Genomic DNA, 22113 nt, shown 5'->3' on the forward strand with positions numbered 1-22113 from the left:
TTTTTTTAATGTCTTTGGTTTTGAAATCAGGGTAATGATGGCCTCGTGGAATGAGTTCCTTCCTCCTCTATTTTTGAGAAGAGCCTGTGCTCCCAGAGTGGGAGGCATTGAAGAAGCAGACACGGAGAAGCTGGGGATCGGAGCGGGACCCTGGCCAGCTCTGCAGGCCTCCCAGCGCACATGAATCAGTTCTGCAGTTTTCAGGTGTAGTTGCTGCCTTCAGATTCCAGCTTCGGGGAGAGCGAGTCTGGCCTAGGTTGGGTCTCGTTCCCCCTCGTGCACTTGTGGTGTTTGGTGCACTTTGACTGTTCCCCCAAACGGAACTAATGCAAGTTCCTCAAAAGGATTGTGGAGTTCTGTGGCCCGGACTGCTCACCGTCTACAAGACATCTTCTCTCTCATTCTTCCACATCAAAAGTATGTTCTCTGTTAAAAGGATGTTTTACTGCCTCTCTTTCGGATGGGTATGCAACTTAAGGCTCAATAAATGTTTCTTGAGGGAGTGAAAGGATGAGTTAATAAAGAGAATGAAAATGGCTTCATGTGTAACGGAGAATTTGGGGGCAGTGTTTTCTAAGCTAAAAAGTAACATACCGTTCACTCATCATCAGCACTTCTTGTGGACAGACGCAGCCTGTGCTCCTCCTCCTTTATCTCTGCCAGTGTTACCTCTGTGGGAGAGCGGTGGGGCGGCCAGGGAGCCTTCCTGGGACCTGAGACCGGCTAGGGCGCGTAAGCAGGCGCTTGGCGGGCCGCCCGTTGCCACGGAAACGGGGTCCTCGCCCCTGGGCGCCGCCATCTTGGGGCGCCGGCGGGCCCAATGGGCGGCTGCGCCGTGGCGGACGCGGGGTGCGCGCGCGGGCGGGCGAGCTGCGGCCCAGCTCATTCACGGCCATGGAGGCGTCCGCAGCCTGCCTGGTGCCGCTGCTGCTGCTGATCGGGGCCTGGGCCCCGACGCCGGGCCGCGCCTCCGCGGAGGCGCCGCCGCTGGTCAACGAGGACGTGAAGCGCACCGTGGACCTGAGCAGCCACTTGGCCAAGGTGACGGCCGAGGTGGTCCTGGCGTACGCGGGCGGCAGCTCCTCGCCCCGCGTCGCCTCCTTCCTTCTGGCTCTGGAGCCCGAGCTGGAGGCCCGGCTGGCGTACCTCGGCGTGCAGGTGAGCGGGGCCCGGGGACACGGGCCGGCCGGGAGGACCGGCGCCCGTCCCCGCCCCGGACACGTCAGCCCCGGCCGGCGGCGCGGGCGGCTGGGTCCGGGGCCTGCGGGGGCGCCGCAAGGTGGTGCGGCCGGAGCGCGGATTCGCCGGGGAGCTGGGCTCCGTCCAGTGCGATCGCAAATGGAACAGGTCCCCTGCTTCCAAGTTTGGAATCGTTTGAAACTGCTGTTAATATAACGCATTTCTTACGGTTGCGAACCGACGCTTCAAAAAATTTCCTTTTCCTTAACGTTAGTTTAAAAACTCGTGCAAGTAATACAGTACAGAAAGGGAAAGTCCAGTTCTCTCCCTCCCGCCGACCGGTTCTCATTCTTACAGTAAAGCAATAAATGCCTCCCAAGTTTGCTTCTGTTCTTCCAGGCATTTCAGTGGTCATTTTTACGCCTCTCAAGGAAACAGTGTTGGCTTTGGGAATAGAGGGAATATACGTATACAGAGGTCTGCGTTCTATTGCTGTTTTCCTTAAACAACGTCCATTAAGTGATTACCCAGTTATTGGTTTGGAGAATAGTCATTCCAGTGTCGTATTTCTTCTTAGCATACCTGACTGCTGAACTTGGAGCTGTAGAGTTGCCTTTATAGAGATCATGCTTCTGAAATGACTCCTGTTCCCTTCTCATGCTTTGTCCATAATGAAACACGCAGTTTTACTTAAAGGTTTGTGGAAGGATGGATTAAAACTTCATTTGAATGTTCTGAATGTTAAATCCCATTCTTTTATAAAAGCTAGTTCTCATTTAGTGAGGTTGCCACAGTATAACAAGATGACAGCAGAAGCTATCTGGCCATCGTGCCGGAGAGCGCTTACAAGCTGGGTTACAGTACTGGTGTCTTATTGAGAATTTACCTTGTGTCGGGTATTGTGGTAGGTATTTTAAGTACATTCTCATTTAACTCTCCTAAGAGTCCTTCGAGGTGTACTGTTACTGCTGGTGAGGACTGTAGTTTGGGAGGTTAAGTTGTTTAACCTCCTACATGATGTCTTAGAATAAAGAGTCAGGTTAGTTTGTTTCATGCTTTGTGTGTGTGCGTTCTTCACTGTACGACATTGCCTCTTCTGGCCTAGATGGTGTGAGGTAGGGTTCTGTCGGGGGTATAAGACCTGTAGTCCCATCACCAGGTTTATTCAGAACCATTTTTTGATTTGTAGTCCAAGAGTGAGGTGAGTTAAACGGGTGTATGTGCTCCCTTGTACCCCTGTCCCAATGTGAAACGTAACTGTATGATAAACCTAACCAAGAAGATGTGTATTTTCCAACAACTGCCTGGGAGGCTTTGGTGAGGTTGCTAGAAATTGTTTCAGTGAATTATCTTCAACACTACATGTAGAAGTTTAGGAACTGGTAGAGGAGGCCGTGATGATTATTGACTAGGAGCCAGTGGTTCCTTGTCTTTTTACTACCAAATACTCATCTTACTTTTTTTGCTTTCATTTGGATCCTATATTTGAAATATTTTGTTTCTCTAACCTTTTATTAGATTACACAGTGACTCTAGTAAATATTTAGAAGTGATAATAAATATTTCTTAAGACAAATCAACATATAACTGAACAATGAGAGTTCCTGATAAGCACAAGTATACTAGAATGTTCCCACTGTGATAGGATTCTAGCAAAAGTAGTGAAATTTGTTGTTTTTATTAGGCTGTACAGCTTTGATGAGGATGATTGTATGATAACTTTTAGGCTTTTTGAAATATTACAAATAGCTTTCTCATTATAGCTTTGTATACCCTATTGGGATTCACTGCTCCAGTCTTAAAAGGTGGTCTTAAATTTTTTTTCTTTTGGTGGAGGTTGGGTTGGCAAAGAGATCAGTGCTGTGTGTGTAAGTTTTTTCCTTAGAATCTGTTCCACAGTCTCATTCAAGATGCCTACTCTTTCTCAGAAAGACCCTGCAGCCTGCCGGAGCTGGCATCCTTTTCCTGGTTGCACAGCCGGTTGCAATGAAGGATAAGAATAAAAGAGTGTGCCACACAGTGGCCATTGCTTTTGCCACTGTTAACTTCTTTTGCGCAAGTAAAATCAGTTTTGGTTATGCATGAGACTTTTCTTCTACAACAATAAATAGGGACTTCCCTGGGGGTGCAGTGGTTAAGAATCCACCTGCCAGTGCAGGGGACACGGGTTCGAGCCCTGGTCCAGGAATATCCCACATGTTGCGGAGCAACTAAGCTCGTGTGCCACAACTACTGAGCCTGCGCTCTACAGCCCTTGAGCCACAACTACTGAGCCCATGCGCCGCAACTACTGAAGCCCGCACCGCACACTCTAGGGCCTGCATGCCGCAGCAAGAGAAGCCACTGCAATGAGAAGCCCACGCACTGCAATGAGAAGCCTGCGCACCGCAACGAAGAGTAGCCCCTGCTCGCCACAACTAGAGAAAGCCCTTGCGCAGCAACGAAGACCCAACGCAGCCAAAATTAAAAATTAAAAGTTAAAAATAATAAATAATAAATAATAATGAGACTTATTCTATGCATAGGCATATTGGAATGTAAATGAAGAAGAAAACGTCCAGAAAGAAACCTTTCTGGCCTTTCTATTTGTAAGTGTAAACTGTATTTGGAAGCGTAATTTTAATTTGTATCTGTGTATTTGATCATTCAGGAAAATATTATGATTTTCTAGGGCATATTATACAGCTTATTCAGTGCAAAAGTAGGTCTTTTGACAGTGTTCTTGTATTTCACTTGAAAAATTGTTACTGAAACCAGAATTCAATCTTTGCAAAGTTCTGGTGGTTTGAATGTTTTAATGTGGAATTCTGCAGCAGTTAGTTAATTGTTAACTCAAAATTTAGAGACTAAAAGACAAGAATAACTTCCTTTGTACTTTTACAGGTGAAGGGAGAGGATGAGGAAGAGAACAATCTGGAAGTACGTGAAACCAAAATTAAGGGTAAAAGGTAAGGTAACAGTCAGAATATCTATGTCTGTCTTGCCTTGTCTGGTTGTAGGTTATCATATCAGGGCTGGAATCATAACTAGGAGAGTCGCTTAGAATGGGCCCAGCGTGTTAGAGGCTGTCTCAGTTAATAGAGTGTGTGGTAGCAGGCGACAGGCTCCCTGCATTCTGGACCCATTTATGATGTCTTTTCTGACTCCTAGTGCTGAAATTGGACTCCCCTGAGAGTGGCAGTGTGTTTCACAACAGGAAAGTAGTTACTTCCATGCCAGGTCAGGTCTCTAATCTGTGGGGGTAGGGATCCCCAGTCAATAGATGGGAAACTGGTGGGTGGGACCTGCAGGCTGCTTGCCTCAGCAGACACCCTCCCATCGCTGCTTGGCTACCGTCCTGTTTACAAGGGGTAGACAGCCTTACCACACCTCCTCGCCAGCCTTCAGGGCACTGAAAGTGATGCTTTTTATTTTATTTTATTATTTTTTTTAATTTTTAAAAATTTTTGGCTGTGTTGGGTCTTTGTTGCCGTGCGGGCTTTCTCTAGTTGCAGTGAGCGGGGGCTGCTCTTCGTTGTGGTGTGCGGGCTTGTCATTGTGGTGGCTTCTCTTTGCTGTGGAGCACAGGCTCTAGGGTGCACGGGCTTCAGTAGTTGTGGCTTGCGGGCTCTAGAATGCAGGCTCAGTAGTTGTGGCGCACAGGCTTAGTTGCTCCACGGCATGTGGGATCTTCCCGGACCAGGGCTCGAACCCGTGTCTCTTTTATTAGCAGGCGGATTCTTAACCACTGTGCCACCAGGGAAGCCCAAAAGTGATGCTTTTTCACGGGAGGTAGACTGAGCTCTTTGAACATGAAGCCTGGGTTTGAACTTGCCTTCTTCTCTGCTTTAACCTCAGTACCTAGCAGGGGGCCTGGCACTTGTTATTTATTTTAAAACACTTTACTAAGGATAGTTTTCAAACACACGTTAAAAAGCAGGAAGGGACTTCCCTGGTGGCGCAGTAGTTAAGAATCCGCCTGCCAATGCAGGGGACACGGGTTCAAGCCCTGGTCCAGGAAGATACCACATGCTGCGGAGCAACTAAGCCTGTGCGCGCCACAACTACTGAGCCTGTGAGCCACAACTACTGAAGCCCACGCGCCTAGAGCCTGTGCTCCGCAACAAGAGAAGCCACCGCAACGAGAAGCCCGCGCACCACAACAAAGAGTAGCCCCCGCTCACCGCAACTAGAGAAAGCCCGCGCGCAGCAACAAAGACCCAACCGAACCAAACATAAAATAAATAAATTAAAAAAAAAAAAGGCTTAAATTAATAGGTTGAAGGTAATCTCTTAGAAGTAACTGCTTTTATCTTGGTACAAAATTTTGCTGTGATTTTAAGCTGCTCTTCTCTTTTCAGTTTCTTGATCTCTCTTAATTGTTTCTCCTCATTCTTGCTCCAGCGGGAGATTCTTCACCGTCAGGCTCCCAGTCGCCCTTGATCCCGGGGCCAAGATTTCAGTCATTGTGGAAGCCGTTTATACCCATGTGCTTCAGCCATATCCAACCCAGATCACCCAGTCAGAGAAACAGTTTGTGGTGTTTGAGGGGAACCATTATTTCTACTCTCCCTACCCGACCAAGACACAAACCATGCGTGTGAAACTCGCCTCCCGAAACGTGGAGAGCTACACCAAGTTGGGGAACCCGACGCGCTCCGAGGACCTCCTGGATTACGGACCTTTCCGCGATGTCCCTGCCTATAGTCAGGTGGGCCCTTGTGGAGTCCAGGCCACCCCTGTCTGCTGCAGAGCATATCTCCTGCGGGGGTGACTGCACGTTGAGGGGCTTGGGTGGGAATCCAAACCACTATGTCAGATCATCCCCAGAGTTTTAACCTGCCGAGAAGTGACTCCATGGGGCTCACTGTCCTCATTCTGGGAGTTCAGATAGAGGCTGGGGCTTGAGGAGGACTTTGTAAAGGAGGCGGAGTTGGGGGAGCAGGAAACAAGGCATTCTGGGCAGAGGCGATGGGGGGACAAAGGCGTGGGGATGGGAAAACGTGAGCTGTGCTGGCCCTGGTGGCTGGGGTTAGCTGCTGGTGGTGTTGCTGAGCCTAGGGCGTGGGCCTTAAAGGCAGAGGGAGCGATGAGGGTTTAAAAAAGATGTAGTTATTATGGGACGTTTCAAACATACAGAAGTATAAGGTATCGTAAAACGGACAGCCATCTGTCGCTGAGATTCAGTGGTTGTCAGGCTATTGCTACAATGCTTCAGCCGTCCTTTCTCTCTCTTTTCTTTGCTCTGTACTTTCAGGATAGATTTTCTGAAGTACAAGTTTTCAAATCAAAGCATATGAACATTTAAAAATCTCTTGCAGTATTGCCAAATGCTTTTTCAGAAAATTTAGCCAGTTTATTATGGCACCAGCACTATGAAACTGCCAGTTTCCCCATACCCGTGCCGGTATTGGCATTAAATGCTATTAAATACAATTAAAATAAAATAACAAAATAAAATAACCTTATCTTGTCCACTTCTTGGACTTTTGGGAAAGAAAGGTGTTTTTCTGGTCCTTTTGTCCTTTAACTTTTTTTTTTCTTCCACTTTTAATGAGATTAAATTGACATACAGCACTGAATAAGTTCAAGGTGTACAGCATAATGATTTGACTTATATCATGAAATGATTATCACAAGGAGCTTAGTACACATTCATCATGTCATACAGATACAAAATTAAAGAAATAGATACCTGTTCAGACCTTGGCTCCAGTTTTGGTGCTTCATATATAAATTATTTGGGACGAGGGGCTGTGAAATTAAAAAAAAAAAAAAGTTAAGGAAATAGAAAAAAATTTTTTCCTTGTGATAAGAACTCTTAAGATTTACTCTCTTAGCTTTCATATGTAATGTACAGCAGTGCTAATTATATTTATCTCGTTGTACGTCACATCCCTAGTACTTATTTATGTTACAGCTGGAAGTTTGGACCGTTTGACCACCTTCCTCCAATTCTCCCTCCGTCCCGCCCCCGCCTCTGGGGGCCACAAATCTGATCTCTTTCTCTATGAGTTTGTTTGTTTGGTTTTTGGTTTTTGAAGTGTAATTGACCTACAACACTATGTTAATTCCTGTTATACAATATATTGATTCAGTATTTCTGTACATTTCAAAACGATCACCACAATAAGTGCAGTTATGATATGTCACCATACAAAGATATTACATAGTTATTGACTTCCCCACACTGTACATTTCATACTTGTCTCATTTATTTTGCAACTGGAAGGTTGTACCTCTTAATGTGCCTCACCTATTTCTCTCCTTCCCTGACCCCCCTCCCCTCTGGCAACCACCTGTTTGTTCTCTATATCTATAACTCTGTTTCTGTTTTGTTCATTTGTTTTCTAGATTCCACATATAAGTGAAATTATACAGTATTTGTCTTTTTCTGATTTATTTCATTTAGCATAGTACCCTCTAGATCCATCCATGTTGTCACAAATGGCAAGATTCCATTCTTTTTATGACTGAGTAGTGTTCCACTCTGTGTGTGTGTGTGTGTGTGTGTGTGTGTGTGTGTGTGTGTGTATGTGTGTATGTATCTCACATCTTCTTTATCCATTCATCTGTTGATGGGCACTTAGGTTGCTTCTGTATCTTGGCTGTTGTAAATGACACTGCTATGAACTTTGAGGTGCATATAACTTTTCTAATGAGTTTTTTTTCATTTTGTTTGGATAAACACCCAGGAGTAGAATTGCTGGGTCATATGGTAGTTGTATTTTTAATTTTTTAAGGAATCTCCATACTGTTTTCTGTTGTGGCTGCCCCAGTTTACATTCCCACCAACAGTGCATGAGGTTTCCTTTTTCTCTACATCCTCACTAACACTTGTTATTTATTATCTTTTGATAATAGCCATTCTGACAGGTGTGAAGTGATAGTAGCTCATTGTGGTTTTGATTTGCATTTGCCTGATGATTAGTGATGTTGAGCATCTTCTCATTTGCCTGTTGGCTCTCTGAATATCTTCCTTGGAAAAATGTCTATCCAGATCCTCTGCCCATTTGTAAATTGGGTCCTTTGTTTTTTGATGTCAGGTTGTAGGAGTTCTTTGTACAGTTTGGATGTTAATCCCCTGTTGGCTGTATCATTTGCAAATATCTTCTTCCATTCAGTAGGCAACCTTTTCATTTTGTTGGTAGTTTCCTTAGCTGTACAAAAGCTTTTTAATTTGATGTTTTTCTGGTCTTTCTGTAATTTTACTTTTTAAAAAATCTGTTATTCAGTTTATTTAAATTAAAAAGAAACAAAACAGTTCACCCATTTCTCCCACCCATGCCTCTGGCAACCACCAATCTGTTCTTTGTATCTGTGACCAGAAAGATTTCTTAATACTAACTGCTGGGCCTCTGGGTTTTTTATTTGTAAAATTGGGGATAAGTAGTAATTACTTCATTGTGATGTTTTGAGGATTAAATGAAATTATGTGCTTATTCAGAGCTCATAAAGAGTGCCTGATGCATACATACATGTTAACTCCATAAATGTTATCTTAAAAAGTCTCTTCTGTGAACTTTTCCAGATGAATTTTCTTCAGGTTAGAAAAATCCAGTAATGCTACGTGTCTCCCTCAGTTATGAGTTATTTGTTAGCTCACTGGTGAGAGGTTATGTCTTCATTAGATCTTATATTTATTTCCTAGTTACAGTTTTTCTTTATTTACAGCTTAAGATTTTATTTTATTTTAAAACTGTAAAAATTGGTTAAAAAAATCAATTTAAAAAGCTCATTTGCAGAAATTTGGAAAATAAAAACTACAAGGAGAAAGTAGAAATAATCTGTAATTCTGTTTCCTATCTGTGTTGACATTCTCATGTGTCTCAGTTCAGGTTCTGTTTTCTTTTTCTCACATAGTCACTATAAAATAATAAGTATAGCAATTTTGTTTGTAAAACAAATGATGTTTATGTTGGAACCTAAAACAGCTTTGTGTATTCTATCTTTCCAATTAATAATATATCGTGAAGATTTCCATGTCATTACATTAGAGACAGCACAATTTAACCATTCTGTTGCATACATTAGACGTGTCACAGTTTAACCGTCCTGGTACTGATGCATAGGTTGTTTCCAATCAATTTGCTTTAAGCTAGTGTTGATTCCTCTGTCACCAAACTTTGAGCTGCTTGTTTCCTTCCTCTCCAGGACACTTTTAAAGTACATTCTGAGAACAACAGCCCTTTCCTGACCATCACCAGCATGACCCGAGTCATCGAGGTCTCCCACTGGGGTAACATTGCTGTGGAGGAAAACGTGGACTTGAAGCACACGGGGGCTGTGCTGAAGGGGCCTTTTTCGCGCTATGATTACCAGAGACAGCCAGATAGTGGAGTCTCCTCCATCCGTTCTTTTAAGGTATGGACTGTTGGACTTGGACATAAGGGAAACCATGACTATCACATCTGTCCTTTCTTTTGTTTTTTGAAAGTAGCTAATTATGGACAGTCGTTGGGATTGACTGGTGTTCAGGTAGTTGAGTGATGGTGTTAGAACCAACAGAATGTTAAAAAAAAAATTGCCCCCAGGAATTCCCTGTTGGTCCAGTGGTTAGGACTTGGCATTTTCACTGCTGTGGCCCAGGTTCAATCCCTGGTTGGGGAACTAGCATCAAGGCCAAAAAAAAAAAAAAGCCCCCATTTATATAAGTAAGTCATGTTTTTTAAAGAAAATTTGAATAATGGAAAAAGGAAAAAGAAACCCAGGCACTAGTTTTGCTGACACTCTTTTATGTATTTCCTTTTTCTTTTATAATACTGTTTTTAAAAAACATTTGATCATATTGCATATACAGTTTTGTATCTTTTTCTGTCTTATCAGTGAAATCCTAGAAGCATTTTCATGTACTTAAGTATTACATAAGTGCTCACTGTGCGAACAAAGGCATTACATTTTCCCCTCGATTATCAAAATATGCTTACAGATTTGGAAATAAATAATTAAAAATAAGTAAAGATTTAAAAAAATAAGTTAAAAATATTAGGTGGAGAAACCCCTTTCATAAGTAAACCATAAACCACCTAGTGACTTCATGTGATTTCCTCCATCTTTAGTTTGCTTTCCTGCAAAATAACTTACAGATTATTTGTACCTTTGTATTAAGTCTTTAGCATTTGCAAAGGTATTTTTGAGTCTGTTATTTACTGTTTAGAAAAATTTGGCTATTTACCAACCTTGACTGAGAAGCAGATGAGCTATCTAGATATTTTGAAGCCTTTGGGGGGAAGTTAGACTTTCCTCAGGTTGTTCACAGTTTGGAGACTATTAAGTAGTAGTGTGATGAAGAGCTTGGTGCAGGAAGTCTTTTCTGGACTTAGGATCACTTCCTCTGCGTCAGTTTCTGGAGTCTTCAGAAGGTATACTCACTGTCTTGCAGACCATCCTTCCTGCTGCTGCACAGGATGTTTATTATCGGGATGAGATTGGCAATGTTTCCACCAGCCACCTTCTTATTTTGGATGACTCTGTAGAGATGGAAATCCGGCCTCGCTTTCCTCTTTTTGGCGGGTGGAAGACCCATTACATCGTCGGCTACAACCTCCCAAGCTATGAGTACCTCTATAATTTGGGTCAGTTTTCAATTGTTAGAGAGTTGAAAAGAGAAAGACTGTCTTTTTCTTTAATTTCCTGTGGGTTTGTTTTGTGTTGTGTCTGTGTGTGTGTGTGTGTGTGTGTGTGTGTGTGTGTGTGATAATTGCCAGTCCTTTTAGATGGGGAGAGGGTATTCTTTTATCATTCTTAGGAAGGCTGGGATATCAGCAACAACTTTTCATGGGTGGGTATAAATTACTGTTGTAAAAGTGATACCTGCATACGGTAATCAATTCACATAGGACAGTAAAAAGCTTCTTCTTACCCCGAGTTCTAGCATAAGAAGGAACTGCTTAAATTCTTTAAATTTGAAATATTTAAAAAATAAAAAATTCAGAGAATAATAAACACTTTTACACAAGCACCCAGAACTACTGATTATAAACATTTTGTCATATTTCCAAGTTTTTCTTTTTAAAACCTTTTTAATGCAAAATAAAATATAGTAAATCACACAAAACAAATGCAAAGCTCAGTAAATTATAAGAGGAACACCTTGTAACCATCACTCAGGTCAAGAAATTGAAATTTGCCAGCCACTCAGAAGGCCCTCGTGTACCTCCTCTTTCCCCACAACAGCGATCACCGTCCTGACTTTTGGGAGCCACTTTCTTGAATTTCTTCATCGTTCTATCACCCACTTGTATGTCTCTAGATACTCTAGTTCTGCGTTTTTCAAAAAAGTTGATATGTCTTGTCAGCCTCTAGTAATCCATAGTTTCCTCCTCCATCTGTTTTCCTCATGGTTTATCTGTTGAAGAACTTGACCCTGTTTGTAGTGTAGCCCATGGTCTGGATTTTGCTGATTGCGGGTCAGAGCGCAGGGCAGCACATGCCTCTGTCTTCGTATTTCTAGCCCATTGACAGCTGTCTCTGGAGCCTGATCAGACTCAGGTCGATCCTTTCAGCAGGACTCAGCTGACGTGTTCTTTCATTGAAGGCACACAGTCGGTGGTGGCTGGTGTCTCCTTCTGTGACGTTCAGGGCCTAGATTCTAGTACTTTACTTACGAGAAAGACACGCACAAAACCAGTCACAGCTGTGTCTGCTTGACCCTCCAGGAGACCAGTATGCATTGAAGATGAGGCTTGTGGACCACGTGTTTGATGAACAAGTGATAGACTCTCTGACTGTGAAAATCATCCTGCCAGAAGGGGCCAAGTGAGTCTGACCTCCCTTCCTGTCTCCCTTCCTGGTGGTGCCCTCTTGGCACCTCAGGGGGACGTTGGGTTCTAGGGCGCAGAGGAGGGGCTTCCGGCGGAGTTTAAACTGAGACATTTGACTCAGTGAGGGCACAAGATTCACTTATGAGCTATCCCAACACAGCCCTTTCTGTGACAGGGGCAGGATTCACAGCAGGCCAGAGTGATGGCCTGAGTCCGGTGAGGTGACTGGCAAAAGGAGAGAATGCAGAGTTGAGGCAGCTGGGTAGCCTTGGGCTGTGCTCCTAGGAAGGGGAGGGATAGTGGAGACGGCTTTGTCTTGTCCTGGGCGTGTCACACCAGGTTCAGAAGGTGGTGGGGGGAGGGTGGTCTCAGATGGTATATCAGGTTCCATGGTTATAAACAGAGGGAGCTGTCTTTGGCCAGCTTAAGCAGAAAGGAAGGAATCTGGAAGGGTAAGGGATCTCATCAAATGCTGGCCTAAGTTGAAGAACCAGGCTTGGGAAAGGACAGAGCCACGGCATCTCTAGGAGTCCAGTTGGCAGAAACCAGTGGACACTCACAGGGCCACCTGCCCTTGGCATGGGCGACAAAACATTCTCATACTCAGGGCTTTCTGACAGTGGGTCTGCGGTCTCAGGGGGTCGGGTGTTCCCTGTGATGGGAGGGGAGCAGAGTGGAGTAGAACTCATGACTTGGGAAGACCCCTTGGGCCTTGGATCCTCACTGTGAACCTAGTTGGTCAGTGCGGTTTGTCTGAGGCTCAGTTTCCCCCCATCGGCATCTAGGAACATCCAAGTGGACAGCCCCTATGAGATCAGCCGAGCCCCTGACGAGCTGCACTACACCTACCTGGACACGTTTGGCCGCCCCGTGATCGTGGCCCACAAGGAAAACCTGGTGGAACAGCACATTCAGGACATGGTGGTATGCGCTCCACAGCCCTGCCTCCCAGGCCTCCTCCCTGCAGAGCGGCTGCGGGGTCGGGGACCTGCCATCCTCTCCTCCTTGCCTGGCGTGGTTTCGGCACAGCCACCTCTGGGGGCGGGGGTGGGGCAGATGGCGGGGGCAGCCCGGACAGTTGTAGGCCTGGTGAGGCCCCTTCGCCCCCAGGTGTCCGAGTCCGGGCGGACCTGTGTGTCAGCGTGTGTTCCTGGCTCCCCCCAGGTGCACTACACCTTCAACAAGGTGCTCATGCTGCAGGAGCCCCTGCTGGTGGTGGCTGCCTTCTACATCCTGTTCTTCACCGTCATCGTCTACGTCAGGCTGGACTTCTCCATCACAAAGGTACCCAACTCGGCCGCCTGCAGAGTGCGCTTGACTCGCTTTCCCAGCGCCCGGCTGCGCGACATACGCCTCTGCCCTGCCTGTGGCCTCAGCTGACCGTTACCTTAGAGACCCCTCCTTTGGTTGCTGTGGTCACGGACGTGCGCTGTTGAAGGAGACAGGTTGCTGCTGGCGGCCAGTTCCGTGGGGAGAGGCGGTGGGCAGAGCGTGTGCCCAGAAAGGCTCCTGGGGAAGTGACTGGCAGAAGAGGTGGGGCGGGGCCTTTGGCTGGAGGGAGCAGCTTGTGGGACAGCATGGCAGGCTTTCGCTGGGGCCTGTGGGTGGCAGTTGGTACGAACGAGCAAGGACGTTGGCCTGGCTGGTTCCGTAGACCAGCGAGGCTGCCCCGGGGTAGGGGTGCCACCGGGGCAGCTGCTAGCCTTGTCACGCAGAAGGGCTGAGTCTAGGTTTTATTGTGACATATCCCCATTTTCTACGCTATAAAAATTGCTTTTGTTTTATTAATTTAAAAAATGCCGAGTTTTAAAATGATTCTGCATTTAGACATTTTGCAAGAAGAGTAAAACGAACTCTTGTGCACTCTTCACCTGGACGGAGTGGTTGACATTTGGCCTCTCTGTCGTGTGTACTCTTCCTGAGCTGTTTGAGAGTAAGTTGCCCACATCCCTTGAATACTTAGGCGTGTGCACAGCCTGACCCCGAGGGCCCCGTCTCTCACAGCCAGAGCATGACGATTGAAGTCGGGAACGTGACGTTGCTCTAGTAACAACCAGCACCCGGTCCAGGCTCAAATTTTCCTGATCACCCCAAGGGTAACTTCTGTAGCCGTTATTTTTCATACTTCAGAATTCAGTTGAGGATGATGCGTTGCATTTAGTTGTCATATTTCTTTAGTCCGCTTTACTCTGGGACATTCCTCAGCCTTTGTATGTAGTTTAGGTTTCTTATGTTTCTCCTTGAAAATTCAGATGATGCATTTTTGGCAAGAACATTATAAAGTGGTGCTGTGTCTGCAGTGCATCAAGTCGGGAGGTACCTGATGTCATTTGGTCCGGGGTTGGTGATATTGACTCTCCTTGGTTGAGTTGGTGCCTTTCTTGGTTTATTCACTGTAAAGTTACTATTTTTCTCTTTGCAATTAATATATAATCTGTTTGAGTCTATATAAATATCATATATATTCACCCATTAGTTACAGTATTTATTACTAATTCTTATCTGAATCTGATAGTTGTGGTGGCTGAAAAACTATAGTGCGTTTTACCTTACTAGGTGGTTTCCTACTGTAAGGAAAAGCTTTTCTTGTTGGTTGGTTGGTTCATTATTCGTTTGGATTCATGTGTTATTGGATTACTGTCCACTGTGCTGTTCCTTTTGATGCTCAAGTGTCCCAGGTTTGACTGTCTTTCTGTCTACATCGTATTTTTGAGCACTTCCTTATTGTAGGGTGCAGCAATACGTTTCCGGCATATCTTGTACTTTCTCCAAGGAGCTCCGGTTCCTTTCAGTGCAGAATGGTACCTGGAGACCATGATCTGGGAGCTGGTTGTGATGACTGCTTTTGGAGCATCTCTGCTCCTCAGCCCTTTCAGCAGACAGAGCCGGGAGATAAATACATGTGGTATTTGAAATAAGAGTTATTCCAGTCTAACACCGCAGGGTTCTTTGCCTGGATCCCAACATCAGTGTGTTTATTTGCTGAAGTCTATAAACAAAACAAAACAGTTCCACAGTTGCTGCACTCATACCACGACAAACACCAAACCTACCAGTAGAGCGCCAGGTTTCTTGGCAGTTCTTTTTGTCTTTATTTTTTTTATAAATTTATTTTATTTATTTTTTTATTTTTGGCTGCATTGGGTCTTCGTTGCTGCGCCCGGGCTTTCTCTAGTTGCGGCGAGCAGGGGCTACTCTTCGTTGCGGCGCATGGGCTTCTCGTTGCGGTAGCTTCTCTTGTTGTGGAGCACGGGCTCTAGGCTCCTGGGCTTCAGTAGTTGTGGCACGTGGGCTCAGTAGTTGTGGCTCGCGGGCTCTAGAGTATGGGCTCAGTAGTTGTGGTGCACGGGCTTAGTTGCTCCATGGCATGTGGGATCTTCCGGTATCGGGGATCGAACCCATGTCCCCTGCATTGGCAGGCGGATTCTCAACCACTGTGCCACTAGGGAAGCCCTCTTTTTGTCTTTAGATTGAGACTATAGTGTCAAAGTACTGTGATCCCAAGGTAGTTGCTCTGTTCTTCTTTCCCATGTTACTCATTTGAAAGGTAGTTAGGTTCATTTATGCTTGAATTTTATTCTGGTTTCTTCCTCCATCATTGGAAATATTTAATGTTGGTTGTGATACTGTAAAACATTAACAAAGTTCAAAATTGAGAACTTGAAAATGGTGCGGTTTCCTCCACCCTGTCCCACCCTGCCTTGTAGGGAACAATTTCATCAGTCCCTGAGGTAGCCTTTCTGATTTTGCGAAAACAGGCAGATATTTCTTATTTTCTTCTTTTGTACACGAAAGGTAGCAACAGCATATCTACTTTTCACTTTGTTTTTTTCACTTAACTAATGTATCCTGAAAATCACTCATATCAGTTCATAGAGAGCTTTCTTCCTCGTTATTTATTTTTTGTTATAGCTGCAGAGGACTCTCTTGTATGGATAGGTCATAGTTTATTCAGCCGATTTCCTGTGTATACATCTCTATTTTAAAGCTTTGATAATTTGTTGAGGAAAGAAAAACTAATTGTGGGCCAAACCGACCTTCTGCAGGCCAGAGTCAGCCTTTGAGCATGCCCAGTTAGGGCTTTTGCAGTGGCCCACTGGTGAGGGATTCTGGGGAGTACATGGGGCCGCGTCTAAAGGGCCATGGCTGGCTAAGGAGCTTGGGCTTCACCCTTTAGGCCCTGGAAACACGTCCTGGAAGCCCTCCCCGGCCTGAGATGGGATTTCTCCTCCCTCAGTACCTCATACCCCTCACGGTGCACCCTGGCATTAGTATCCCTTTTATACGAGTCTGTCTGTCCTGCTGGACTTGGACGTGAACGTCTGCTTCATCTTCCCGTCCTGTCCTGCCCATGGCTGAACCGTTCCAGGGTCAGTGTCGGTGAAAGTGTGATTCTCTGACTTTCCAAGATGGCGGCTTTTCTCGTTTGTGTGCTAGTGGTGGGTGCTCCTTGGGAGGAGAAGGTCGGAGTGGGCTCAGGCCTGGACGTCATCACACACGGTGTCTCTCCCCCAGGATCCGGCTGCAGAAGCCAGGATGAAGGTGGCCTGCATCACAGAGCAGGTCTTGACCCTGGTCAACAAGAGACTGGGTCTCTACCGTCACTTTGACGAGACAGTCAATAGGTACAAACAGTCCCGGGACGTGTCCACCCTCAACAGCGGCAGGAAGAGCCTGGAGACGGAGCACAAGGCCTTGGCCAGCGAGGTGGCGCTGCTGCAGTCCAGGCTGAAGACGGAGGGCTCCGACTTGTGCGACAGAGTAAGTGCCTGCCGTCGCCGAGTCACCCGGCTCGTTCCTGCCTCGCCCAACGTGGCCTTGCTCGCCGCTGGCCTGTGGGGTGAGCGCGCCCAGTGGTGGCCGCGTCGCGTGGTGCCGACCCTTGGGGTGGAACGAGGTCTGGGCTCTCGGTTGTGAGCTGGATTTGGAGGAAGCGCTGCTGGCCTCCACAGCACTGGTGTTGAGAGCAGCTGCTTCCTCTCCTGGAGGCCAGACTGGACGAGGCTCCAGGTTGCTCGGGCTGCAGGGAGGAGCACCCAGACTTAGAATTGTGGGTTTGAATCCAGGCTGTGATTCAGACTTTCTGAACCTGAGCAGGTTGCCTAACTTGTGTGCCTCAGTTTCCTCATCTCTAAAATGGGGGAGCTGTTAATCCTTACTGAGCTCACGGCGGTCATGTGAAATGAGTTAGTGCATGTGAAGCGCTGGGAATCCTGCCTAGGACGTGCTGCATGAGTTCTTGGCGCCTGTAAATGAGGCTGAAAGCCCCCGGGGTGCCCCTCTGAGCCCCCGACCACCCTCTCCACGCGCCCCCACCCGCTCCTGCTCCCTCTCCGCACCCTGTGCTGTTTTCTTCCGCACACCCGCTCCTTTGTGAAACCACATATTCGTGTGCTTAAGTATTTATTGTGCGTCAGCTTCCCGTGTCGTTACTGCTGTTTTCCAGAGCGTAGTCATGCCTGGCTTCATGGCTCACAAGTATTTGTTGAGTGTTGAATGAATGTGGCTATAAAAGGCCTCAGCCTGACACCCAGTTGGTGATAACAGGAGTCGCCCACCCGCTGCCGTTGGCCCTCTGCCTGATCAAGTCCCTGGCCAAGTTTGGCCGTGGGAGGGAAGAGAACAAACATTCACCGAGTGCCTGCGTGCGTCCGGCACTGTGCTGGGGGGTGTCGATATTTCCACACTCGGTCCTTACAGTCTCTCCACATCTGGGGCCGGGGGTGGTGAAGGGCCTGGCTCACAGGGGCCAGAGCTTGCAGGAACAGGCCTTTCAGGGGGTGAAGCTGGCCTCTCCCTCCACAGCAGCCCCTCTGCCCCGGGAGGTGGTGGGTCTGTGGGGCAGGGCCGCGGAGGACACTCGAGCCCTGCCCTGCTCTTGCCTCGGCCAGGTGAGCGAAATGCAGAAACTGGACGCACAGGTCAAGGAGCTGGTACTGAAGTCGGCAGTGGAGGCCGAGCGGCTGGTGGCTGGCAAGCTCAAGAAAGACACGTACATCGAGAACGAGAAGCTCATCTCGGGAAAGCGACAGGAGCTGGTCACCAAGATCGACCACATCCTGGATGCCCTGTAGCCCTGCACTTCCAGAGGACAGGGTGAGAGTGGTGAACATCAAGGCCGGAAAATGCTGGCTTCTGTACTTTGCAGAAGGCCTTCAAGGAAGAAAGAAGCCAGGCTCTGCCTCAAGCAATACAAGAAGCTTAGTTTTTGTCCCTAAAATGTTCCTTTAAAAAAAAACAAAAACAAACTTAAATGTCATTAAAAACAAAATATTTTTGTGTTTTGAACAAAGAAATTTTTGAGTTGGTTTTATTTGTTCTGAAGCCTAGGATATTCTTTCCACCTGTAAGCCCCTTGTTTTATACCCTTCTAATTCCTGATGTTTGGGTATTTTACAGGCGTGTATGTTTTTTAAAGCATGTGTGACCGAATGAAAATAAAGCTGGAACTGTGAACATCTGTTCTGTTCTGTTGAAAGTCTCTCATAACTTATTTCTTAACTTTGGGGATAGTACTTTTATCAAGTGCTTTTTATCCATTAAATAATGGATTCGCTCCTGAGAGCAAGTCTGCATGGCGAGTATTGGTTACATTTTACATATTAGAACACTTGACGCCACAAAGGTAAAGTGGCCTAGGTAAGGTCCCAGAACAGAGTGGTGGGGTGTCAGAGTGCTTGTGTCATGGGCTCTTCTGGGCACTAAGGAAACAATGAGCAGAGCAGAGATGGCTCTTGTGGAGAACAGTCACGTGATCAACACAGACTCATGGTCACAAACTGACATAACCCTGTAAGGAAGAGGGACAGGGTCCTCTGATGGTAAATACAGGAGAGCACTGGATGGGGATGGGAGTTGGGGAAAGTTTCCCTGAGAAAGCGGCATGTGCCAAGGCCCTGGGGCTTGAGGACCTGAAGGGAATCCAGAGAGTGGGGTATAAAGTGTATGACACAGGACTGCAGAGCTGGAAGAGCCCAGACAAGACAGGGCTTTATAGGTCCGCCCAGGCTTTTGGCTTGACCCTAAAGTCAAGGGAAGACCGACCCGTGTATGAGAGGCATGCTTAGCTTTGGTTTTGGCTGAGAACGAACTGAAGACTATAAGTAGATGTGGGAGAAGGCCTGCGAGCCTGTTGTAACCCAGGCAGAAGTTGAAGGCGTGGGCCAGGGTGGTGATGTAGGGACACGGATGGAGTGGAGAGACTTACGTGGGGGAATCGGCTGCCGAGTGATCAACTCCCTCCACTCCACTCTCCTCTCCGCCTGGGGTGGACGCCTTATCCTCACCTAGTGAAGTCCTGCTCGTCCTTCAGGGAACAGCTTAAGTACGGCCCCCGGGAAGCCTTCCACGACCTCTGGGACCCATCCTGTTGTGCCCTCTTGTGCTACCCTGTACCCGTCCTCCACATCGTCCAGCGCGGTCGGAACGTGTGCGATCACTGGACCAGCCCTGATAAGGCAGAGGTCTCGTCTGATACGCTCACCCTTGTGTTATCAGCTAGACGTTCAGATCAGCGTGTGACACCCAGTTGGTGGCTTACATCTTGGTGGGGAGGGTGGCGAGATGGCTGTGCCATTCACCTAATGTGGGGCAGTCTGCACGAGGCCAGTTTCGAGGAAGACGGTGATGAGTTCTGTTTCAGACCCGGTGAGGGGGTGTGTGCCTGAGCCGCCCGGTGGGACCGTCCGTGGGAGCTGGATATTCGGCGTGGAGACGGCTGCGGAAACGGCGAGCTGGAGGCTGCGGGTCCGCTGCCGGGGAAAGGTGTGGGGTGGTGGAGACCCAGGACTGAGCATTAGGGCCCCAGGGTGCCGCGGCCGCCTGGAGCGCGACGCTGCGGCGGGTGCGGCAAGGGAGCGCAGGACCGCGTGGACTCGGCAGTGCGTGTCTCGGGTCGACCAAGAGGAGGCTGTGGGGTTTCGGAGCGGGTCGTTGAGGTGGTGACTGCAGAGCTGCGTGGCTGGGCGGTGGGGACGGGCGCGGGAGAGGCTTCCCGGTGCAACTGACAGGTTGAGGATGGGCGCGTTCAGATGTGTTAACTGCCGTCGCGGAGTGTCGGGTGGGAGGGGGAGACTGAAGAGAGGAAATGGTGGAGGCCAGTGTGAGGGCTTGAGGCGGGGGTCGGGGAGGGTACGGAAGACGCTCGCTCCAGAGCGGGGCTGCACGACCCCCGGGCCCACCGGCACTGTGGTCTCGGGGAGCCTGAGAGACCGACGGGCGGCGCTCGGTTAGCCCTCGGGAGGGAACAGGTGACGGTACCTCGCGGCCGCTCCCTCGGCCTTAATGCTGGCTCCTCCGAAGAGCTTCTGGCCGCGCCGGGTCCTCGGGTCCCGCTCTCGAGGCCGCAGGCGGGGCTGCGCTCGGCCGGGGCCCCGGGCTGCAGGGCGGGCTCCCCTCAGGCGGTGGCCGCCTCGGCCGGCCGTTAGGCAGCTTCTTCTCCAGCCTCCCCGCCCGCTTAGTTCGGGTAAATCCCTCACTTCGGAGCAGGGAAGGGAAGAACCGGGGGCAGAAACCGAGGGTCGTGCCGGCGAGCGCCCTCTGCTGGGCCGGCGGGCCGCGCGCAGGCCGGGGAGCAAGCTGCGCGGCGCCCGCGCGACTCCCGGAAACCCGCCGACACTACACGGGCTGCGCCGGGTGCGCAGGCGCAGAGGGCCCGCCGGGGAGACGCGGCTAGGGGAGCCGCGCATGCGCAAGGCCGCACCCACGGTGAAGCCGAGGGCTCTAGCGGTGCTGCCACCTAGGGGCGGGGGCCGGGAGCCTCCTCCCGGCCTGGACCAGACTTGCGCTGGGCCGAGCCAGGGCCTCGTCCATCACCCCAGCGGGGCCCGGGATAGGCCTGCGCGCCCGCTGCCCGAGCTCCGCGCATCCCCAGCTCTGGGGCGCGGGCCCCCCTGTTCCTACCTGGTCCTGGATTCCCCGGTGGCCAGCGGGGCCTGGTTCCCCCTCCTAAGCCCGGGGCGAGGGTGGACTGGCCTGGCCCGTGGTGCGCGGCGAGGTGCCCAAGACACGGACACGTTCACTGGTCGCGGACCAGCCTCCTCCCTGGGCCCACAGTGGGGAGTGGGCGCTCCTGGGCCACGTGTGGTCTAGGCACCCAGGCCAGCCTGCCGTCCAGCCCATCACCCGACCCCACCGTCCAGCCCATCATCCGACCCCGCTGTCCAGCCCGTTTTCCAGCCCCGCTGTCCAGCCCCATCGTCCAGCCTTCCTCCTCCACGGACAGGCCTCGAGCTGCCCACGGCCGCGGGTGGTCAGAGGGAGGAAAAGGTGGCTGAAGAAGAGGGCCGGGTGTCAGTCTCCCCCTCCATTTGTCTTGGAGGCTGACACGGAGAAACCCCAGAGGGCCAAGTGCGCCCTCACAGTTTCACCACAAGTATCCTGGCCGGGCATCTGGCGCCGAGCTGATAGTGCAGCCCGGCCGCAGCCCCGCCGGAAGCGCTGCCAGCGGTTGGGGCCGCGGCCCAGACAGGAAAGGCCCCCGCGCCCGGCCCGCGGCCTCACTACGCCGGCTGCTGCCCCGACGGCGGGGCCAGGCTGGAGCCCAGTGGCCGGGGACCGGGACCCGGACCTGGGGACCCACCTGTCACCTGCCTGGAGGTGACATGGAGGGAAGATGGAGCCTGCGGCCTGGGCCTGACCTGAGCCAGAGGAAGGGCAGCCTCTCCCTCCCATGGCCAAGCCCTCGTGGTGCCCCCGACCCAGCCGTCTACATTCCCAGCGTCCCTGCCGTCGCTGGTTCCATGGTCACTGTGACAGGCCCGGAACCAACTGCAGGGAAACAGAAGTGAACAGAAGGCCACGGTATTGGCCGTGGGGAAGAGCAGGCCGCATGGGACATAGTTAAGAGGAGTGGTCAAAGGGTGTGGAGGATTTGCAGGTGGGGATGATGGGGAGGGAGGGGCCCAGACTCCAGCCCCCTTTTTGCCTTTCCTTCAGGAGGTGGAATCCAGAAAGATATGTTTTAAGATGAGAAAGACAGGAGCCCCTTTCAATGCTGGAGGGAAGGAAGGAGGTCATGGGGAGGGAAAGGTTGCAGATCCAGGAGAGAAGGCGCCGGTCCAGAGAAGGAGTCCCGAACAGCAGGACTGGACGGGATTGAGGGCTGAACGGGGATTTCAAGGGAGATCTCTGAGCAGTTGGCCGTGCCTCCCCCCAGCTCCGTGGAGGAAAGCGGCAGAGACCCCGTCCAGCT

At 49.4% G+C, this 22113-nt stretch overlaps 2 protein-coding genes across 2 annotated transcripts; one reads left to right on the forward strand and one right to left on the reverse strand.

Annotated features, from left to right (window-relative positions):
* Positions 1 to 827: 827 nt before the first annotated feature.
* RPN1 (ribophorin I) lies at positions 828 to 18381 on the forward strand. The gene is made up of 10 exons (XM_036868420.1): positions 828 to 1158; positions 4063 to 4127; positions 5563 to 5869; positions 9313 to 9522; positions 10541 to 10733; positions 11817 to 11916; positions 12707 to 12845; positions 13086 to 13205; positions 16437 to 16682; positions 17813 to 18381. The coding sequence occupies exons 1-10, from the start codon at positions 895 to 897 to the stop codon at positions 17993 to 17995; spliced, it is 1827 nt and encodes a 608-aa protein (XP_036724315.1). The 5' UTR covers positions 828 to 894; the 3' UTR covers positions 17996 to 18381.
* LOC118904308 lies at positions 16689 to 20608 on the reverse strand. The gene is made up of 3 exons (XM_036870205.1): positions 20181 to 20608; positions 19129 to 19994; positions 16689 to 16941 (listed from the first exon to the last, which is right to left on the reverse strand). Exons 1-2 carry the CDS (start codon positions 20606 to 20608, stop codon positions 19502 to 19504), a joined length of 921 nt encoding a protein of 306 aa, XP_036726100.1. The 3' UTR covers positions 16689 to 16941; positions 19129 to 19501.
* Between the last annotated feature and the right edge of the window lie 1505 nt (positions 20609 to 22113).

This window comes from Balaenoptera musculus, chromosome 11, assembly GCF_009873245.2.
Source record: "Balaenoptera musculus isolate JJ_BM4_2016_0621 chromosome 11, mBalMus1.pri.v3, whole genome shotgun sequence".
Taxonomy (NCBI): domain Eukaryota; kingdom Metazoa; phylum Chordata; class Mammalia; order Artiodactyla; family Balaenopteridae; genus Balaenoptera; species Balaenoptera musculus.

What these genes read in the sequence shown, in the direction of transcription:
- LOC118904308 (XM_036870205.1), bottom strand. Translation starts at nt 20,608, where the DNA reads ATGCGCGGCTCCCCTAGCCGCGTCTCCCCGGCGGGCCCTCTGCGCCTG. An exon ending in GCCGAGGGAGCGGCCGCGAG is followed by an intron (nt 19,995 to 20,180) that starts GTACCGTCACCT and finishes TCCTCTCTTCAG; the next exon opens with TCTCCCCCTCCCACCCGACA.
- RPN1 (XM_036868420.1), top strand. Translation starts at nt 895, where the DNA reads ATGGAGGCGTCCGCAGCCTGCCTGGTGCCGCTGCTGCTGCTGATCGGG. An exon ending in TGGCGTACCTCGGCGTGCAG is followed by an intron (nt 1,159 to 4,062) that starts GTGAGCGGGGCC and finishes GTACTTTTACAG; the next exon opens with GTGAAGGGAGAGGATGAGGA. An exon ending in GCTCCGACTTGTGCGACAGA is followed by an intron (nt 16,683 to 17,812) that starts GTAAGTGCCTGC and finishes TGCCTCGGCCAG; the next exon opens with GTGAGCGAAATGCAGAAACT.